Source organism: Lepisma saccharinum, chromosome 15 (genome assembly GCF_977018435.1).
Source record: "Lepisma saccharinum chromosome 15, izLepSacc3.1, whole genome shotgun sequence".
Lineage (NCBI taxonomy): Eukaryota > Metazoa > Arthropoda > Insecta > Zygentoma > Lepismatidae > Lepisma > Lepisma saccharinum.
The window spans coordinates 42,166,690-42,189,829 of NC_139243.1; the positions used below are offsets into that span (position 1 = coordinate 42,166,690).

The 23,140-nt window shown below is 35.0% G+C and overlaps 1 protein-coding gene across 1 annotated transcript in view; it reads left to right on the top strand.

The window, feature by feature from the left end:
* Nucleotides 1-23,140, top strand: part of LOC145999690 (uncharacterized) — a 158,600-nt gene that overhangs the window by 129,005 nt on the left and 6,455 nt on the right. Inside the window, exons 20-21 of the mRNA XM_083136906.1 lie at nt 4,389-4,502; nt 8,879-8,989. Coding sequence (XP_082993032.1) covers nt 4,389-4,502; nt 8,879-8,989 — 225 coding nt within the window. The remainder of the gene's footprint in view (nt 1-4,388; nt 4,503-8,878; nt 8,990-23,140) is intronic.

Below are 23,140 nucleotides of genomic sequence, written 5' to 3' on the forward strand. Positions count from 1 at the left end.
TTTTATTTTGTGGCATAAAGTTTAATAACAGTTTCAGCACACAAAACAGCTGTGATTGCCAATTGTATGATTGGTTCAGTTGAATTGACACACCATGGAAAATGTAGCAGGTAAAATTACTCCATGCTTTTCTCGGTAATATCAAAATTGATAATGGGCTGAAATTCCCATTAAGGAACTTATTTATTTATTTGTAAATTGTTGCTAGGCAACTTATGAATCATTGCTAGGCAATATATCTCTTAATGTTGAATTTTGTAGTATAACTAAGCGAAATGCATTTAATGTGAAGCCATTGAAAATATGAGTTCCTCACGTAGTAAGTGTTTCAATAACCCAACATGGATGTAGTGAGAGATTTGTACCAGGCTTATTTTGCCAAAAATCTGAGACAACAGAATAAAAAATGGGCCCCACACATAGTTTGCAAAACTTGTTTGGAATCTTCGTTATTGGGGCCAAGGCAGACGAAAGGGACTCAGATTTGGAGTGCCCATGATATGGACATGGAGTGAACCAAAAAATCATGTTAATGATTGCTATTTTTGTGCTGTGAATGTTAAAGGCATGAATAGATTCAAAAACCGTAATTGGGTGTACCCTCATGTAGAGTCAGCAAAGCCGCCAATACTGCACAGTGAAAATTTACTTTACCAGTATGTACCTTTTCGCAAAATATTGACGATGACGTTGAGATATCAAATGAAAGTGCTAGTGCAATACAGCAGGAAAACGATCACATAGTTTGTTACTTCATTGTGTACATATTTTCTTAATTATTACGATCATATGCCTATATTATATTATTTTTATAATAAAAAGAAATATTAAATTGTTGTTTGGAAGTTCATTTATATGTATGTCTTATGTTTCCGCCATTTTGGTTTAGTTGCATTTATTTCATAAATTAGAATCAATTCAGGAAATATATTATTATATCATTATTCAGCAGCATGAAATCGCCCTAAATTAGCTCTCAAACACTGTGCCGCAATTTCACTGTTCCCCAGTGTAATTAGATTTTGATTATTACCTAACACTTGGTTTCGGCCTGTAAGCATATATTTAGTTTTCTCTTTGTTAACTTCCAAACCTATCTCTTTAGCAGTTTTGAAAAATATTTTAGCATTATTCTTAATTGTATTTACATCATCCCCCAATAAGTCTACATCATCTGCATATGCTAACAACTGAGTCACACCATTTAATTTTAGTCCTTCTTTAGTTTCTTTTACCTTCCTAACAGCATATTCTAAGGCAAAATTAAAGAGCAATGGAGATAATGCATCTCCTTGTTTTAACCCATCATGAATTGTAAATTTGTCAGACATATTAATACCCACACGAATTTTACTTTCTGTTTCACTGGTGCATATTTTTATCATACTAACAAGCTTCTTAGGTATTCCAAACTCTACTAATATATTATATAATTTATCTCTTTTGACCAAATCATATGCTTTTTTGAAATCAATGAATAGCTGATGAACATTTTGATTATATTCCCACTTTTTTCAAGTGTCTGTCTGATGTGAAAAATTTGATCTGTAGTTGATCTGTTACGTTTAAATTCACATTGATAATCACCTATAATTTCATTAGCATATGGGGTTAGTCTTGTTAAAAGAATGTTAGACAATATTTTGTATGTTGTTGAGAGTAGAGAAATTCCACGGTAATTATTGCAGTTCATTTTATCAACTTTTTTAAACACAGGAACAATTATGGATTCTTTCCACTGTTGAGGGATTTCTTCTTTATTCCATATTAAACAAATTAATTTATGAATTTGACATATTAATGAATTTCCACCATATTTAATTAACTCAGCTAGTATTAAATCAATGCCAGGTGCTTTGTTATTCTTTAGCCTTTTAATAGCATCTTTAACTTCAGTCAAGTTAGGTTCTGGAACTAAAGGTTCTGCTGTGTGGACTTCATTTACTTCTGATTTTTCTCCTACATGGACATTTAAAAGGTCATTAAAGTAGTTCTTCCATCTATTTAGAATATCGCTTGGGTCAGCTAGAAAATCACCGTCTTTATCTTTTATCAAGTTTACTTTAGGTTGCCAACCCTTTCTAAACTCATTTACACCTTTATATAAATATCTGATATTTTTATTTTTGCTGTTTGTTTCAATTTCGTTAATTTTGCTTTTCAAGTAATCTCTTTTTTTACTTCTAAACGTGCGGTTAACTTCTCGCTTTATTCTATTATAATTGTTTAGATTTGTGTCATCAGAGTTATTTAACCACCTAAGTCTAGCCTGATTTCTTATTTCTATTAGATTATGACATTCATTATCAAACCATGGCTTACTTTTTCTCGGTTTATGGTATTCTATACTTTCTTTAGCTGCTGATTCTATTGCATTACGTATGTGCTCCCAATTCTTATTTACATCTGTTTCATTTATATTTTCATCATCATTTAAATCCTGCAAAATATCAAATCTATTTGACAGTTTAATTTGGTAATCTTTCTTAATTCTTTCATCAGTAAACTTTCCTGTATCAAATTTTAGAACTTTTAGATTTTGTTGCTTATGATTTATCACTGAGAGTCTTTCTCTTAATTTAGCAATTACTAAATAATGGTCACTAGCACAGTCAGCACCTCTATGTGTACGAACTTCAATTATACTAGTATGCCTTCTCTTATCAATGCGATTATGATCTATCTGATTATGAGTTTTACCATCTGGAGAAGACCAGGTATATTTATGGATAGCTTTATGTTTAAAATTTTTACTTTTCACAATTAAATTCTTTGAGGTTGCAAAAGTAATCAATCTTATACCATTCATGTTTGAGATGTGGTGTTGGTTTTCTTTCCCTCCAGAGGATTTTCAATTTTAAGAGACTTTTTGCTGTTTTGCTACTTTTAACTTTATAATAAAGATGTTTTATTTTCTTTCTTTCTCTATTCCTCCAGTATCCTGATCTAAATGGCTTGCCTTGTCTTGATTCAGCAGGACTTTATATTTCCAATTTTCCCAGTAATGTATATTCAACATATTGTTTTTGTGATATTCTGAAGTATATTCCATGGTTCACTATTTCGTGCCTTTGGTCTTCGAGTAAACGTTTTCATTTCTTTTTTTGTTTTTGCTTGTATTTTTTTATTATTTTCAATTTCAAATTGTATTTAACCATTCATACTTTTCTTCACTTCAGTAATATAATACTTTCTTTGTATTTTCCAACATTCTATCCTCTAATTCACGGGCCGGCCTCCATGGCAGAGTGGTTTCTACTCCACATTATGATGCCAGAGGTCCCAGGTTTGAATCCTTGTCTGGGCATGGGTGTTTTTTGTGTGTCCCTTCATCATATCATCACTCATCCTCATCTTCGCGATTAGTCAAAATTGTCAGAAATGCAAAGTGAAGTAAAATAAACCAAAACAATCAATCCTCTAATGCTTTTGTTGCCAGTCCCCTTTTGTTTGTGACTGAAAATAAATGGGCAATAAACAGTACAATTTTAAACATTCATTCATAGTCATATAGCAAAATATCTAAAAGTTATTGCACAATGAAATATGGGAGAATATGATGAAAAAAAAGAAAAAAAATGATTTATAGTTATTTAAAATTCCTTATGCAACACATTACAGAAAGAAAAACTAGTAGAAGTTCATGTTTCATTTTTATGACCTGTCATTAATAACAATAATAATTAAGAGAAAATTTGAAATGCTGTAATTGTAGTAGTTGTGCACAAGTTTTCGCTTTTGCATAAGCAATGAATGGGAAAATAATAGAAAATAAGTACGTTAAATAGTATTGATTAATTTAATTACTTATGTGAGTGAGTATGGAGTCTTATTAGGACAATATTTCGAAGCTCAGACTGCCTCCTTCATCAGGTTCGTGGATGTTTCTAGGCACAGAGCATAGTGCCGCGTAAAAGAAGTGTTGAATGAGGATTTGGTTAAGGGTTAAGGTTAAAAAATAAACACTTACAGAAACTTTTCCATATTCCAACTTAAAAAATCTCAGCATGTTAAAAACTTTGTAAAATTACTCCACACTTATATTAAAATAACTAAAAAGGATCCCAAGTGGCTCTTACGAGCTCAGGCACTATGCTCTGTGCCTAAAAACATCCTCGAACCTCATCAAGGAGGCAGTTAGACTTCTGAAGCATTGTCCTAATAAGACTCCATACTTACTCACGTAAGTAGTTAAATTAATCAATACTATTTAATGTATTTATTTCCTTTAATAGTGAGTAACATGCACAAACCTACAATATGTTAATGGGAAAATAGTAAGCAGCAAGAAGAATTAGTTTGTGAGAGTTCAGTGAATACAATTTTATGTGCCTTGTTTTGTTATAAGAATTCATAGGAATATTTTGTTTACATTTATGTTTTTGTAGAATTCATGGCAGCAACTGAAGGTGCAGATTGTGGAACATCAAAATCTGAAGCCAACGTTCCAACTAATCAGAAAATACTTGAACAGGCTGGTGGACACAATAAGATAAACACAAGTAGGTATAACTTTTTCACAAATGACAAAATTGAGTTAATAATTAACAGCATTGTACAGCAAGGGGTGGGAAAAATGGGTGACCACCCAGGGCCTCGCATCCCATGGGGTTGATACGAAAAATGTAATAAATAGATGTGAGAAAAATAGACTGAAAAGGCTATTTCTTGCGAGCAATAAATTAAACATTCTGTTTTTATCTGGCTTTAATTCTAGTTTAACATTATAATTTGAATGAATACGTCAAATCAGATGCATAACATACATGCAGTCGGGGGCCTAAGCCTAAGCGGTTCCCAAAAAGAAGTAAAATTTATTGTCGTATTTCTCATGTGAAACATGTATATCCGTCCTTTGATAATTTCTTCTTATGCCATGGTTTGTGATATTAACATCCTACAAATTTTGAAATGAGGAAACAAAGAAAAACTCATTCTAAATAATATAAGTAATATTTAAAGATTCGTAGTTTGCATTTCTGATTTTTTAAGAAAAAAGTTTAGCTCATTTAAGGATAGTTCACTTATGTCTTAGTGCCTGAAGAACATCTTTAAAAACATACTATTACTACTACTTTGGTTAAAGAAAATTCCATTAGTGTTTTACAAGAATATACCTCTGCCAAGTGTAAATTTCTCTGTGGCATGTTGTTAAATATAATTTTTGTCAGTAATTTGTTATTACTATTAATATTTAAATATGATAATTTGCTGATGTATCCATGAAGATTTTCTATCGATTCACATTGAGATTTCAAATTTAAAGATCGCAGGGGGCCTCACATTCTAATCTTGCACAGGGCCTTGCGATATGTTGCTACGCCACTGTTGTACAGAGTACCTTTTTACTATGATTGTGGCTTAACTTACTTTCTAGCCTTCCTAAACCTGAAGGTTCATGGCTGCCGCAACACAGGTTTTCCATCTGTCCCTATCCTGAGCAAGATCTATATACCCTTTTTTTTTTGTGGGTTGAAGTGTAGAATTAAAAAAAAAAAAACACAATTTTTGTTGTAACGTTTTGGGAGAACTTAGGTCTCCCTTCATCAGGCATTTGAATGGATCATGCGTTCTTCTGAAACATTACAACAAAAATTTTGTTTTTATGCTTGTGACAGCCATAAACTACAAGAGAAATAATCAATCTTCCAATTTAAGCAATTGTTATATATGAAGAATTCCTACAATTATATAATAAAATTTGATGTAGAACCCAACAAGGGCATTGCAACAAACCTCTGCAAGTTTAAAAGAACCAAATTAACAACATAATTATGGCCATGCAGCCAACAGCTGAAACTAAATTTATGTGAAAGATTTATAAGTCCATCTGTGCAGATGTGTGTTAACTTGTGAAAATTATTCTGTCTTCATTCAACTTCTCCACATTAGTAAAAATTGTGTTGATATCAGTACTTTTTTGTTTTCAACTTCTAGGGATATTCTGCCAGATTTAAACCAACACCTCCAAAGTAAAAAGTGCTTGTAGATTCTTCAAATGTGTTAATAACTCTTAAGTGCAACCTTGGCAAACTCTGACATGGCAAATCCCGGACCACTGCAAAAATAATCCTCTGTGACACACTTGTTATTTTCACTAATTTCGTTTGAATTTGGTCTTCACCCCACCAAGCAGGTGAACTTACACAGACTGCTCTGCCTACTTCTTCTTCCTCTACCCCTTATGCCATTACAGCATCAAGGATGCCTCAACCCCATTCTTCTCTCTTCTTGGCCATTTTCTTTATTTCTTGCAATGGCTTCCCTCTTTTTCTTCCTACTTCTTCCACCATATCCTCATATCTCTTCCTTCATCTGCCTCTGGGCCTTTTTCCTTCAGGTCTTGCCTCCAATAACTGCTTGGGTTTCCTTTCTTCCACCATCCTGGTTACTTGACAAAAGCATTTCATTTGTCTTTTCGTAAGTTGGTTTACAATTGATGTTTACTCCAGCTCTTCCCATATCCTTTCATTACTTACTCTGTCTCTTCTTGTTCTTTGTATTATCTTTCAGTAGCACTTCATTTCTACAGTTGTTATCTTAATAAGTTTCTTTCCTTTCGTTGGCCAGCTTTCACTTCCATACAGAGTATTGGTTCTATTATTGATTTATATATTTGTAGTTTGGCCCTCATTCCTTTTTCTCGTTTTCCAAATATTGTTTGGTTCAATTGATAGTAGGCTTTATTTGATTTTCGACCACAATATGAGACTTCTGGCTCTATTTTCGCATTTTGATGAAGTATTGTTTCGACATATTCATAGCATGGACCTGGTCGAGCTGTTTTCCAGTACTGTTTATATTTAGGTTTCCTACTTGATCTTCTGTTCTCCTCATCTTCATTACTTTACCCTTAACCACAATTCCTTTTTTCTTTATTGCTTCTGTCCATTCTAGTGCTGCTCTTTGCAACTTTACCTCTGTATTTGCAACGAGTACTATATCGTTTGCATACACCAAATTTGACAATACACTGGCCTCATTCACCACATTTCTACCTTGGTCTGTTCTCCTTTTACCTATTTTTATCACTTCATCCATTACTATTATAAAGAGTAATGAGCTCAAACTGTCCCCTTGTTTTACTCCTCTTTCCATCATAAAGGTTGTGATGTTCCACCGTTCAGTCGAACAACTCCTTCTACTGTGTCATACATCGACTTTACTTGGAGCCTCTGCCACTGCTAAACAATCCTCGCAGGCATTCTGTTTTCTTTTCGACTTAGCACTCTGACTGCTTGTATTGATGCCTTTCCTGAACATATGTGTTCGTGGAGTACCGACATACAACACATAGTTAAAATACACTACCTTAAAGATGGAGACAGAACCAGTCTTCAAAAAATTGATGTGTGTGTGTATATATATACACACAGTGTGTCCCGCTTATACATATAATAAAAGAAAAATTCATAACTTCTAAACAAACTGTCAGAATGATGTGATTGTTGTTTCATTTTAAAGAATGACTCAGATTTTTTTTTAGCAACACATTCAGTGGTAGTTGCGCATGCGCAGTAGCCAGAATGTCTTGAAAACTGATATTATCAGTTTCTCAGTAGCCATTCGTCATGTGGTCGCCACAAGAAAAGGTGTTTTGTGTTTTAGTTTTAACGTTGTCTGAAGTGGTCTGTGACACTTGTGCAGAGATGATTTCGTGCACGTTATAGTTTGGGTGCTAAAGAAGTAGTTCCATCGTACATTTCAATAAAGAGATGGGAAAAACAGTTACGCAAAACCGGTTCATTTCTCAAATCTCGTTAAGAGACTTCCTGGACGAGCATTTCAATGGAAAATTAATAGGAAGAGCTTCGTATTTTATTGAATGGCCCCCACGGTAACCAGACCTCACTGTGTGTGATTTTTTGTTGTGTGGGTATGTTAAGGACAAAGTTTACTCTACACCGGTTTGAGATTTGCAAGACTTGCATGATAGAATTGTGGTTGCAGTAAGCAACATTACCCCACACATGCTTCAAAATGTGTGGCTTGAGGCTGACAACCGGTTTGACATTTGCCGTGCCACTAACGGTTCACATGTGGAAGTGTGCTAGTTTTCTTAACTTGTAAAAAAAAATTCTGAGTTGTTACATGTTTGTACAAAGTTTGTACAAAAAATATTGGTAAATAAAAAAGTTGTGATTTTTTCTTTTATTATACGTATAAGCGGGACATGCTGTGTATATATATATATATACACACACACACATCAATTTTTTGAAGACATGTTCTGTCTCCATCTTTAAGGTAGTGTATTTTAACTATGTGTTGTATGTCGGTACTCCACGAACACATATGTTCAGGAAAGGCATCAATGCAAGCAGTCAGAGTGCAAAGTCGAAAAAAAAACAGAATGCCTGGGAGGATTGTTTAGCAGTGGCAGAGGCTCTCTCTCTATATATATATATATAATAAACAAAGCACAGTGATAAAAAGTTCAAATAATTCAACATGAATCAACCACCACTGATGACTTAGATTGACAGACCAGCATCAAGCACATGGTCTTGGCAGATGGTATCCGCCAAGCAGCTCTAACTGACAATGGTGAATCTTGAGTGATTGATTTGTTTTATTTTACTTTGTTTATCTGCTACTTTGGGCTAATTGCAAAGACGAAAATGAATGGTGATGAGATGAAATGGATAAAGAGAAACACAAAGGGACGACACAATACGGGCCTCACAGAGGATTATTCTGGCTGCGAGTCCACACACCAGAGCCTTGTTAGTGCGCAAAATGCAGTCGAAGTGAAGTCACCCCACAATTGTGAATGTATGGGGACGAGAGAGATCTTAAGAACAGCAGAAATTAAAATTATTTTTCAGAAAGTGTAAGTGAGAAATCAGCAGTGCTTCTAATTTGTCTTGTGTTTCAGAATGTACAACTTGTAAGATATCTTCACTGGAGAAGCAAGTGAAGATGTGTGGAAGATGTTTGAATGAGAAGTGGACTCATCCAAGGTGGTATTGCAGCATATCATGTCAAGGTGTGTATGATGTATATTATATTTGTTGTATTGTGCAAACAAGTATAAATAGTGAACCTACTCCAAGATTTTAAAACGATGAGTTCAAAGTAAAGGATGCAGCAATGAATTGGATGATTTTAAATACTCCACAGTTAAGACAAAATAATGCATAATACATACAAAACATACATAATTAAAATAAAATGAACTAATTTATTGGCTGAAGAAGAAATATCAAAAGAGAATACAAATGTAGTCCTTACACTGTGATTTATTTGAAAATAACATTACTACGATGACCTCCATTTCATTCCAGACACACTATCAGCAAAGTAGTATTTTGAGCCACTTCTTCCTGGATCCAGCCCTTAAGTTCATTTAGGGTGCGTGGGGGTTGGCTGGAAGACTTTCAATTACTCCCAAAGAAAATAATCACATGTGGACAGGTCCGGTGATCTAGTGGGCCAAGGAATATCTCTGTTGTTGTGTTTGTAATATGCTTTTATAGTGAATGATCGCTGTGCCCCGTTCTACAATTTCATCATAACTGAATGGTAACGCAGGCTCTGCGAGATGGCGGTAGTCACGTGTTACCTATGATGCAACAACTAGCTATATCCAGTGTTGCAAAACTGTCCGATTCATTGCCACACCCTGTAGTAGCACCAAGATATCAGAAACCTTAAGAAATATGCATTTTCCCTGTGAATTAAATTAGCTCCACTGCTTCCATGCCAGGGTTTCAAAGATGGTGGTGGACAGGGGTTTATCCAGGATTTTTCCCTTGGGGGGGTGTTGGAAAATTTTGGGGGGTGTAAATTTGGGGAAGTTAAGTGCATATTTTGGACCGTTTTAAAAATGTTCGCCCTAATCGAATTTGTTCATGGATGTTTCTAGAGATTAACTCCCCCCTCCCTTCCCTTCACGTAACATTTCAGAAGAAAAAAGATGTCAAATACAGGAAAAGATGGAAAATAGATTAATGTTAATATTTCAGTTTAACGTTTCGAGGATTGCTTTCCTTCCGATTGCATTGATTTAATCAATCGGTAGACAAAACACAAGGGATGACATTAAAAAAACACCAAATTTTAACATATTATTACCAGGAATCATTTCATGCAATTCTTAAGCTAGTTATATAGAAATTAGGAACACTTGCACAATATTTTAGCTGTATTTGTATCGTTCTTGCCGTAGGTGTAACTCGGAGTTCAACTTGGGGGTGCCCAATTTAAATATCAGTGAGAATGCATTGCATGGATGTCCGCGCACTTGCCTGTCTGAAGTAGTAGTAATAAATACAGATATAATATGACTTAAATAAATTATGACACTGCCAGCGAAACGAGCAAGAAAATTTTTAGAACTATTTCTTTGCAAACTGATTATGCATATTATTAATTAAACATAGCGACAGTATCCCATGATGTTTACTCTTTACAATCTTGCTTTGCTCGTTCGTTGAAGACTTCAATATGAAATTCCTTGACCGATTTCGTTCAAAAGCAATATCAGGTATCTATCAAACGTGCATCCCAAATTCCCATTATATTTTTACGTCTTCATGGCCATGCTCTAAATATATCGAGTTTCATTACTTTATTTCAGTTTGTTAATCATCGTTTAAACAGAAATTTGAAAACACCAGCAGAATTTGGAACTCACTCGCTACATAGAACTATTAAAATTATACATGCATATTTTCTTACTGTTAGAACAGGAGGGGACATGTGGTGAGGTAAAGAGGATGCCGAACGAGCAAAGCAAGATTGTAAAGAGTAAACATCACGGGATACTGTCGCTATGTTTAATTAATAATATGCATGTGCACTATATCCTTACAAAACTTTGGAAAATACGCTTGGCACTTTTGAGAGTTTATCTTTCAAATACTAAATAAGATACACTAGGGAATTAGGAGTCACGTGCCTCTTTGCCTTAAAAGAAAACGAAATAACATGTGCAAATAAACGCATGGCATTAACTGCAAAAGGAAGGCAAGGAATTTCACTTCTAAATTGAGGCAATGCTTTATTTTCAATCATTTAAAAATCGAATAGAATTAATTTCACTATCCAACACAAAGAGCACAATGAACCAAACAAATTTTCTCTCTCCACGTTTTTCAGCAGGCAGTGGCAAACGCCGTCGTGCCCTATGGTCAGAAAATTTGAGACTTAATGTAAATTAAATTTCTTTTATGTTTAATTCCTTACACTCAGGCCCATAGCCAGGAATTCTTTGTATGGGGGTAGGGGGCAAAGTCAATCCTTGAGGGGGAAAATTTTCAATATATTGTGCCGCATTGGCAGATATAGGAGGGTACACAGAGGCACTTGACACCTCCCCCAAAATGGATAAGTAACAGACAAGGGATAATATCTTGAAACTGCAACGGACAAAAAAAAACAAAAAACTTCGAGCAACATCAAATGGCATTTTCTCGATAATGACCTTCCCAGATTGGCAAAGAATATTAAGTTTAACATAGTAAATAGACTAATAGGGACTGTATCTACTTGATATTTACAGGTTGATAATGTTAATAGACGATTAATGAGCGCCTCTGCAGAACTGATTAAGGGAGCCCTTTGTAAATCATGCTTCATAATGATTCCCTCTAGTTTCCAGTATGCAAGATTTTTCCGCACAAAGGAATCTAACGAGAATCCAAGAACACCATTGTTATGCAAACAAAATCGCATTAATTAAATAATAATGGTTCCATATTATCTACACTTTGATGAATTATGTAAAAAATTTTAATACATTTTTTTTTGTACTTGCTAAAATATGGGTCCCTTAGTCCACCACGGACTCTATTTCCTTCAAAGGGGGAAGACTCTTGCATCACTACAGACAATGTTTGCCTACTGGTAACGTTAACCATTTTGCAAAATATTGTGTGAATTGTATTATATTATAAGTTGAAATACATGTTTTGACACCTGACAAACAAATAGGAATACCTTGATTGATCAATGACTTCTTGGATTACAGTGTCATCATTAATATTTGATATTAAGTTTCATAGAAAAAAATTGTTTTAATAGGGCGCAAATAATTTTACGGGGCGCCATGGCATACTCTTTAACATTTTTTCTCATATAGATCGTTTGGCTCCCAAGGCCGACACCCACCGCCCCATAGCTATGACTCTGAACTTGGACTATAAGAATAGAAGAAATTGCGAGTGAAGCGAGCAAGAAATTTTACGAAATGTATTTTTATTTGTATAAAATTTGAAATCGAGAGTTGGGGGCAAGTGCCACTTGGCCGTCTCGAAGGAAAATGCAAGAAACTCGTAAAATCTAATTCCATCATGAGTATCCAATTGTCCTGATATTCTTAGATTCTCCTAGTCTTGTTTTTTACTTCAATGTTTGCTTCCCCTAGAATGGACTTCCGTCCAAGGTCGGGAGGGTGGGGGGGGGGGGGGGGACAATGCCCACTGCCACCCTGTGGTTGCAGCACTGTTTATGAGTGTCTTTTCATCAATATAACGTCATCATTCATTGTTGCGATTAGCTATAAGTGGCAGAAAAGGAACGCTAAGTAACAAAAATCAAATATCCACTCCCTCTCTCTACCACATGAATCACTATTACCAAAAAGGGAATTCCCCCCCCCCCTCCCAATCCTGATACGACATTATACTGAATCCCACACATCTTCATAAATCACAAAATCAATAAATGTCTTTATTATGTTGCTAGAGTAATTGTAAAGATTAGTGAGAATTCTAGGTGTTCTGTATTTCTCACAGGGGGGCAGTTGCTCCCTGTCCCCCCTCTAGCTACGGGCCTGCTTGCACTTCCTTTGCTTCCTCTGAAAAGTTGAATAAAATTAAACATGTCATTATTATGTCAGGGAACCGACTAGATACAAAAAATTTTTACTAAAGCTATATCTTTGCAAACTTATAATAATTTTAATTTTATAGGGTGCCAGTAATTTCACGGGGCACCACGACGTTAACGCTTTTCTATTTTTATCTGTTTTGCTTGTTCGGCACCCCATTTGTACTTATCGCCCAGGCAAGCACCCCACGTGGACCCTCCCCCTTTTACAACTCTCTTTCTAATAGTATATAATTTCTTTTATAAAGGTAAGAACTCTTGGAGCCACAAAAATGGTCATCAACTATAGCCGTGAATGAATCACTTAGGTTCTTCATGATATACATGCCATTTTATATCGAATACTCGGTCAGTAAATTTTATATTGGTACTTTACGAATATCGGTTGGAAGAAATTATACCGACATATAGTGTCACTGATTTTCTACTCACCACTTTCGGTTTCTTTCTGTCTGGTTTTTCATTTTCTCTATCTTCTTCAGACAGTTTTGCAGTAAAGTTTCAGACATTGTTATACACTAAACAGAACGACAACACACGAACGGAGATGCTACAATGAGACTGACCTAAGGCATTTGACTGTTCTTTTCTCTACCACTCCAAAAATCATTCATCTCGCCAAGTTACAGAAAATAGTGTTGCTAACCATAGTAACAGAATTCACTAGAAGGAGTCAAACCTGTAGATTTGAATTTCTTCCCTTACTTTTATCGTAAATTTCTCACATGAAAGAATCGAATGGAAAATTCAACAAAATGTAAATTTCATTAACTCAGGGGTTGAATAATTGAATTTACTAATCTGTAACATATTTAAGAAATATATAAGGTATTCAATCGCTGAACTGTCAACACTGTGCGCGGAATGTGCTCCCTGGGAGGAGGGCGAGAAGTCAGTTTGACATTTTCCAGATGGCAGTGTCCCTTCCCTAGAGCTGACCGAAGCCTTGTCAAGGGAGCTATTGTTTCCAGGAAATGGCCATGCTGCACATTCCACCCTCTTTCCTTGACACTTTGGTTTTAGTTGATCGGAAAGTCCTTTGAACTAAGCTTCTTCAGCTACAAATGATTTTTTTCTGTTAATGTTGACGTATTGTCATTCTATTGTTGATATAAACATCCATATTTACACCCCCCCTGTAGGGGGGTGTTTCACTTTTCTGCTTGGGGGGGGTGTTCACAAAAAATTGGGGGGGTGTTAGGGGGGTGTGGATAAATCACTGGTGGTGGATCCATAGTCTTCATTACAAAATGTCTCTTTTAGGCATATGAATTGAGAAAGTATGATTATTACAAACATCGGTTTGCCCATAAATATACACATTTCTGTAAATCGGATATTTTAAGAAGCAGCTTGTAGCTTACTGATACCAGGATAAACTACATAATCCTAATATTAATAATCCTAATAAACTTTGAATACGTACACAATTTAGAGTTAACATGTTGCATATGTATTTTCTTATTTTATGTCGCTCCATGTTGCATATGTGTAAAAAATATGTTGTACATGAAAGTTATACGTGTCATATGTGCAAAAAGAATAATGTTCGTCATGCATATTCTGTCTTTCAAAAATACAGTTTGTGTGCTTGTTTTCCATTATTAGTTAATATTTCAAATTATTTGTTCAAACACAAATGCTTTAGCATCGACTTGTACCCCCTTTTGCATGATTTAAGACAATAATAACGTGCTTTTAATGCTACTATTGTTACTACCACTACCACCACTATATTACTATTATTATAATTGGCATGTTTGTCCTGGTACTTGACCACTCTCCATATAAAGATTTGTGGTTTCGCCTCTGCTCACAAAGAACATTCATGCCCAGGCTCTAACCTGGAACCCCTGGCTTCGTAGTGTGTTACGTAACCATCCCACCATGGAGGTCGGCTAGTGGAAGATGTAGGACAGCTTACTGGCTCAAATTATTATCAAACACGATGAAAATGTGATAGTGTTTCACATTTATTATTTCGGTTAGAAAGCGATAAAATTTGTAGTGTGAGACGGGTTACACTAAGCATCTTATGAAATATAAATGTGAATTTCAAATCTTATGAATCATTTCTCTATGCAAACGCATTAAATATGATAAGCAGCATAGGAGTGTGTCATGATATCCATTTTATAAAGGAAAAGTTAAGTTTTAACCCTGACTGTTTGCATGATATCGTTTCCATAGCATGTTATATATATTGCTCTCAAGAATTTTAAACGGCAGTAAAAATAAATTACATTTGCAACTGCGAAGCTTACAATGGGATTGCATACATTAAGGTCATAAGATGCCATATTTCGATTGCTTGTAACATCGAAAGAAGAATTAGACGAGTAAATAGTCATTGATAAAAGTTGCCTTCCTTGATGTCCTGTACACACTGTGAAAATTTTCGATGTTAACAGGCGGCACCCTATGAATATAGGTTCAAGAAAATGACCAGTAGAAAAAAGCTGCAGTGAATTAAATACGATTGAAAATCTCTCAAATTATTTTCTATTTATAATATTACATTGTGTCTGTAGCAGACGTTGTCTGTTAAAGTACCTCATGCACAACCTAATTTTTTGACAAATAATTATGTCAACTCTTCTGCTATGGAGTGGATTCTCCTAATTTTGTTCATATATCTTAAGCCATTCTGTGACTGGCAGAAATCAGTATCAGCATAAAAAACCCTGATATTTTGGGTTTGTACGCTTCTGCTCAAAAAGTGGTGGCGATAAGTGGCCCAGAGACCTCGCTTTTTCGGAAATGGGGTAAGGCGAAGGAGGCCCCTTAGATCATTTGGTTTCGTACCATAGTCATTAAGGAAGATATTTTTTCATAACGTAAAGAGGATACAACATTTCCCTCTATAAAACTTGATATGAAATATGAATGATGACACTGTAATCCAAGAAGTCATCAATCAAAGGATTCTTATTTGTTTGTCGGGTGTCAAACACATGTATTTCAATGACACAATATTTTGCAAAATGGTTAACGTAACCAGTAGGCAAACATTGTCTGTAGTGATGCAAGTCTCTCCCCTTTTAAGCAAATAGGAGCCATGTTTTAGCAAGTAGGCCTACAAAAATATAATATAATTTTCGTCGACTTCCATTTGGAAGATTTGGTCAAGGCATAGGAAATAGGATGATAACACGGGAAATGTTCGTGTACAGTGAAGTGGATAATTCGCAAAGAAGTATATTTCCTTATTTCAGCTCCTTGTAATTGAAATAATTATAGGGTGGCTACTAATTAAGAGGCCACCTTTTGATCATCAATTACGTTTAACAATGAGAACATATTTATAATATTGACACCTTTTCTTTTGCAGTAGTTGTGGTGTGTTTGTGTTTATTTTGTGTTATAGTTGTGATGTGTTTGTGTGTGTCTTGTGTAATAGTTGTGTTGTCGAATGTGTTTGTGTTCGTCTTCTGTAGTAGTTCCTCCATTCATATTGGGGGTTAGGCGTAGAGCTGACAACTCTGCACTGTAAAAAACCATGTCAAGAATCAGCAATATAAGGCCATGGATGTTCCCAAGGTAAAATATTCCGGAGGTAAAATAGTCCCCCGTTCGGATCTCCGGGTGGGGACTACTTTGGGAGGTCCCTGGACTAAGGATAAAATCTACGTTAGGAATAAGGATATTAAATTAGGCACCTGGAATGTGCTGAGCCTTTACCGGCCTGGGGCATTTCAGTGTACAGTTAATGAGATAGTTAAGTATAAATTAGATGTAGTAGCTGTCCAGGAAGTTAGGTGGCCAGGAGAAGGGAATTGTAAAACTAAAAATTATACTTTTTTCTATGGTGGTACTGAAAATCATAATTTTGGAACAGGCTTTTTCATAAATAATAGAATTATCTCGGCTCTTAAAACAGTAGAATTTATTAATGATAGGATATCATATGCAGTTTTACAGGGTAGGTGGTGTAAAATTATTTTAATAAACATACATGCACCAACGGAAGATAAAGATGATAATACTAAAGATGATTTTTATACAGAGTTAGAACAGGTCTTTGATAAATTTTCTCAGTATGATATGAAAATTCTGTTAGGTGACTGTAATGCACAGATTGGCAAAGAAGCCACGATTGGTAAAGAAAGTCTTCATGAATTAAGTAATGATAATGGTATAAGATTGATTACTTTTGCAACCTCAAAGAATTTAATTGTGAAAAGTACCACTTTTAAACATAAAGATATCCATAAATATACCTGGTCTTCTCCAGATGGTAAAACTCATAATCAGATAGATCATATTCTCATTGATAAGAGAAGACATACTAGTATAATTGATGTTCGTACACATAGAGGTGCTGACTGTGCCAGTGACTATTATTTAGTAATTGCTAAATTAAGAGAAAGACTCTCAGTGTTAAATCATAAGCAACAAAATCTAAAAGTTCTAAAATTTGATACAGGAAAGTTTACTGATGAAAGAATTAAGAAAGATTACCAAATTAAACTGTCAAATAGATTTGATGTTTTGCAGGATTTAAATGATGATGAAAATATAAATGAAACAGACGTAAATAAGAATTGGGAGCACATACGTAATGCAATAGAATCAGCAGCTAAAGAAAGTATAGGATACCATAAACCGAGAAAAAGTAAGCCATGGTTTGATAATGAATGTCATAATCTAATAGAAATGAGAAATCAGGCTAGACTTAGGTGGTTAAATAACTCTGATGATACAAATCTAAACAATTATAATATAATAAAGCGAGAAGTTAACCGCACGTTTAGAAGTAAAAAAAGAGATTACTTGAAAAGCAAAATTAACGAAATTGAAACAAACAGCAAAAATAAAAATATCACAGATTTATATAAAGGTGTAAATGAGTTTAGAAAGGGGTGGCAACCTAAAGTAAACTTGATAAAAGATAAAGACGGTGATTTTCTTGCTGACCCAAGCGATATTCTAAATAGATGGAAGAACTACTTTAATGACCTTTTAAATGTCCATGTAGGAGATAAATCAGAAGTGAATGAAGTACACACAGCAGAACCTTTAGTTCCAGAACCTAACTTGACTGAAGTTAAAGATGCTATTAAAAGGCTAAAGAATAACAAAGCACCTGGCATTGATTTAATACCAGCTGAGTTAATTAAATATGGTGGAAATTCATTAATATGTCAAATTCATAAATTAATTTGTTTAGTATGGAATAAAGAAGAAATCCCTCAACAGGGGAAAGAATCCATAATTGTTCCTGTGTTTAAAAAAGGTGATAAAATGAACTGCAATAATTACCGTGGAATTTCTCTACTCTCAACAACATATAAAATATTATCTAACATTCTTTTAACAAGACTAACCCCATATGCTAATGAAATTATAGGTGATTATCAATGTGGATTTAAACGTAACAGATCAACTACAGATCAAATTTTTCACATCAGACAGACACTTGAAAAAAAGTGGGAATATAATCAAAATGTGCATCAGCTATTCATTGATTTCAAAAAAGCATATGATTCTGTCAAAAGACATAAATTATATAACATATTAGTAGAGTTTGGAATACCTAAGAAACTTGTTAGTATGATAAAAATATGCACCAGTGAAACAGAAAGTAAAATTCGTGTGGGTATTAATATGTCTGACAAATTTACAATTCATGATGGGTTAAAACAAGGAGATGCATTATCTCCATTGCTCTTTAATTTTGCCTTAGAATATGCTGTTAGGAAGGTAAAAGAAACTAAAGAAGGACTAAAATTAAATGGTGTGACTCAGTTGTTAGCATATGCAGATGATGTAGACTTACTGGGGGATGATGTGAATACAATTAAGAATAATGCTAAAATATTTTTCAAAACTGCTAAAGAGATAGGTTTGGAAGTTAACAAAGAGAAAACTAAATATATGCTTACAGGCCGAAACCAAGTGTTAGATAATAATCAAAATCTAATTATTGATAAGAACTGGTTTGAAACAGTTTCCAAATTCAAATACTTGGGAGTAATATTAACAAATGAAAATTATATTAAAGAGGAAATAAAAAGTAGGCTTAATTCAGGAAATGCATGTTACTTCTCTCTTCATAAACTTTTGTCTTCTCGTTTGATATCTAAGAAACTAAAAGTTAAAATATACAAAACTGTAATTTTGCCTGTAGTATTATATGGGTGTGAAACTTGGTCCCTTACATTGAAAGAGGAACATAAATTGAGAGTATTTGAAAATAGGATCCTTAGGAAAATATTTGGACCTAAAAGGGATGAGGAGACAGGTGAGTGGAGAAGGTTACATAATTTAGAACTACATAATTTGTATTCATGTCCAGATATTATTAGAATAATTAAATCAAGAAGACTTAGGTGGCCAGGCCATGTGGCACGAATGGGAGAGGAAAGAGGAGTTTACAGGATTCTTGTTGGGAAACCTGATGGTAAGAGACCAGTAGGAAGGCCAAGACGAAGATGGAGGGACAACATTGAGATGGACCTAAGGGAAATCGGTATAGATGGAAAAGAGTATATAGATCTTGCTCAAGATAGGGACAGATGGAAGGCCTGTGTTGCTGCAGCCATGAACCTTCGGGTTTAAGAAGGCTAGAGAGTTAGTTAGTTAGTTAGTTAGTTAATCCTAATATTCTGTTTTCATGGTGAGGCAATAATCATATATTGAATTGACAGATGCACTTAGTATGCAATTTTAGTATACAATTTTATTACTTTTATTCTGAACAGATTAGTACTTCAGCGTAGTTTCTAGACTATTTCATAAATTATTTCTTATTAGGGCTGAGCCGATACCACTTTGAACCGATACCTAGGCCAATACTCTCACCGATACTTGTAAAATTCGATTTTAAAGTAATAAAGTATAGTTAACAAGCCATACTAACTCATGACATCACATTCCTTTAGTGACATTCAATGACACAAATTTTTCTCATGTAGTATTATAATACGTTTAGTCAGTAGATCCCAGGGTCGGTGATCAAATGTTAGAATTTTTCTGGCCTTGTCCCTGCATAAAGTGGCTCTGGGGCTTACCTAGCCTGAAATCAGTGGCTACCCGGGGGCAGCAGTATAAATGCAGCCAGAGCATGGTGCTGTCACATCACCTCCAAAATATCCGAAATTAAGAATGTATGGGGTCCTACCACACATCCCCTAAATGTGCCTTCATGGCATGGTACTATATGCATGAAGAACTTAAATAAGCTTTAACATGTCTTGTGACATTTGGTAATTTTTTATGTGAACTCCTCTGTAGACCCAGAGAATGCAAAGAAGAAGATTTTTGAAATGTTGCAAGACTTTATTTTAACATGATGCAGTTACAAAAAAAAATTTAAAAAAATGGTGGATTGGCTCTCTTCTTCAGTTTCACGTAAACACTATTCATTCCTGTTGTTTGACTTAACCAGAAGAGGTAGAAAAGCCATGTAAAATATATGCAAATACAGCTATTAAAATAATGCCTCTTTATGCTATACTGTCCATCAGTGGCATGCGGTAACATTTTCTGTTGAGGAAGCTGATCCAGAAATATTAAGAAAATCAAGAATTCATTGATTCTACATGGTACGTTTACTGAAGAAATGAGCACTCTACCTGATACTGTCTTGGCGCAGTTGTTCATTTATTTGAACTTCATTTGGTCTGTTGTCAAACGTATGTAATGCAGCAGATGATTGAAACAATTTTCACGATTTTCACATTTTGCAATATTCACAAATCAATTCTGGCACTAAGTAGTTCTTTCCGTAGAAAATAGTAAACAATGCCAACACTTAAGTTTTTGAAGCTTTCGGTTTCCACACAACCCCTCGAACTTCCCGTAGTTTGAAAGTTGGTTACATTTGAAGCCCTTCTCTGCTGGTACAATTCAGGAATATCTGGAGTTGAACACCCATTTTACTTTTCATTTCACATCACTCTCACAGAAAGAGAGAAGGAGAGAGGAACAAATGACACAAATAGAAATTCATATGCCTGAAAAACAGTAACTTTTAACCTCGCAAAGCACTTATAAAAAGTATGACTGCAGTTAGCCAGTTTTACCAACTCTATTTGGCGGATCTGGCTACGGACGTTTTAGCTGTCTCATAGACAGAACGCTCTGAAAAGTTTATCTTCACATGGAATATGTCATACTTATGTCAGCAATCATATTTTTGCAATTCTCCTGTGCTTTGAACGCTGGCAGTATACAGTGCACGTGGACACTTAATTGTGCAGTTCGCAACACTGAGGACATCAGCAGACTACACCGATGGCACTCTGGCTTTTTTTCAGCCCTTACCGATTGGAAAACAAAGTTTCCCTCCACATAGAGTACTCTCCCATTGGATCCTTCAAGGTCGCCTGTTGACTTTTCTATCCCTTGCTGGCGTTGTTACCTAGAGTGTGGTGTAGCAGATGTTTTGTCAACACACCACAAGAGGGTGTGGATGGCCCCATATCGGAAAAAGACAAACCTTGGAGGCTTGCAGGTTGATTCTTTTGAGGTAACAGGGAAGAAATAATAAAAAAAGCCAAAAGTTAAAGAAATACTTTTGTCACTGCTGGCCTTGCTGTACTGTCCATCATTCTCTGTCATTTGCAATAAGAACAAGTTGCTGCGGTATTGGTCAATACTAACAGTAACATAAAAGACTTGCACTTGACTCCCACTTGAATGTAGATAAAAGAAAGCAAATTCCACAGTGACCTTTACTCATCTTTCTGACATTTAACCGGGAACATGACAACCATGTGAGGCCCATGGACAGTCGAGATCCCAGCGACAACCAAAGTACAGTTGGTACACAATCTGTGATGTTTTTACATTGCAATTTTGGCAAGCATTTGTCACAATTGTAACAGCATGTGTTAGGATGATATACACAGCTAAGAGGTTCTTTCAGTTGACATAGTTTATCACAGCACAGTCCACTGCGTCACTGTGTAAATCAAACACTGTAAGCTGCATGTTTATTTGTTACAATGTACATATCTTTTATTGTAGCAAACACTGTTACAATAAACCTCATATACAAACACATAAGGGACAACTGAAGGTATACATGATGATTTGGCACACAAAAAGTTTGCAGTGTTGCCAGATTACAAGAAAAGCGGAATTCAGTTGTGTATAAATTACCCATATTATACCATATATCACGTCACACATATCTCGAAAATGCTATGTGATGGTGAAAAATGAGTGGGAAATCCGAAATCAGGATGCCATAATTAGTTGAGAACACATAATCGCTAAGAGGATACAACATGGTTGTCCCCTAGTGATGGCCCAATGAAGAATTCAACATGAATTTTGCAGCAGTTGTTTGGGTTTATGAGGTCATCAACAGTTTATTAAATATACCTTTTTCTAGACAAATGATATTCTTCTTAACTGAGCTAGATATATGAAATAGATTATAATGCACAGATTATATATTATAACATACTGAAAAGTTATGTGAAAATAGTGGCTCAATCAGAGAAAGAACTTTGGAATCTAGCATTTTGCACCAATACTCTACTACTGAACTACCAAGACAATCTTTGACTCTACACAATTTCCTCAACTCTGTTCGGCTACGCTGGAGGAGATCCAAAATTTGAGTGTTGACCCATCATCATGAGGACAATTGCTAAGCTAGTTGAAAACGATAGTGATGGATTTCATTTTCATGAAAAAAATAGGACAATATCATTTGCTTAATTTTCCTATTCATGTTTAAATTATTTGTAACATCCATAAACTAGAAGATGAATTCTACGGTGCAAACAGAATGTACACTTCCGTTCACAGAAAGTGGCACACTCATTTGAGTTGAAGTCCATCTTTGGGTCTGGCAGTACAGCCGAAGTAAGTGTTTGGAAACCAGCAGTGTTGCTTACTATCAAACATTTTAACCACATGCAGGGAATTTTGTCTCTCTCAGACTCAAAGAAAAGGGCTAAAGGAAAGATTTCAGCGTAAGTATTAATTAACTGGACTGTCCACGTCTACACTGAAAGAAATGTATATGCGAAAAATTTGTGAAAAATATATTTAAAAAAAAACAACGCATTTTTGACGTTCGTGAAGAAGTGGTGATCACAATGCGTTAGAATGCAAAGGCCCTGGGTTCGAATTTGGCCTGAGCATGGGTGTTCTTTTTGAGTCCCTTTTCATCGTTGCGAGTAGCCTAAAATGGAAGAAAAGCAACACTAAACAACGAAAAAGAAAAAGAAAAAAATTTGAATAAGCGAGGCGGAAATAGTGCTGTTGTAATTCCTGAAAATGATGCAAAAATATAATTTCATGCAAATCCCATACATACACAAATAACTGTAATGGGAAAAACTTC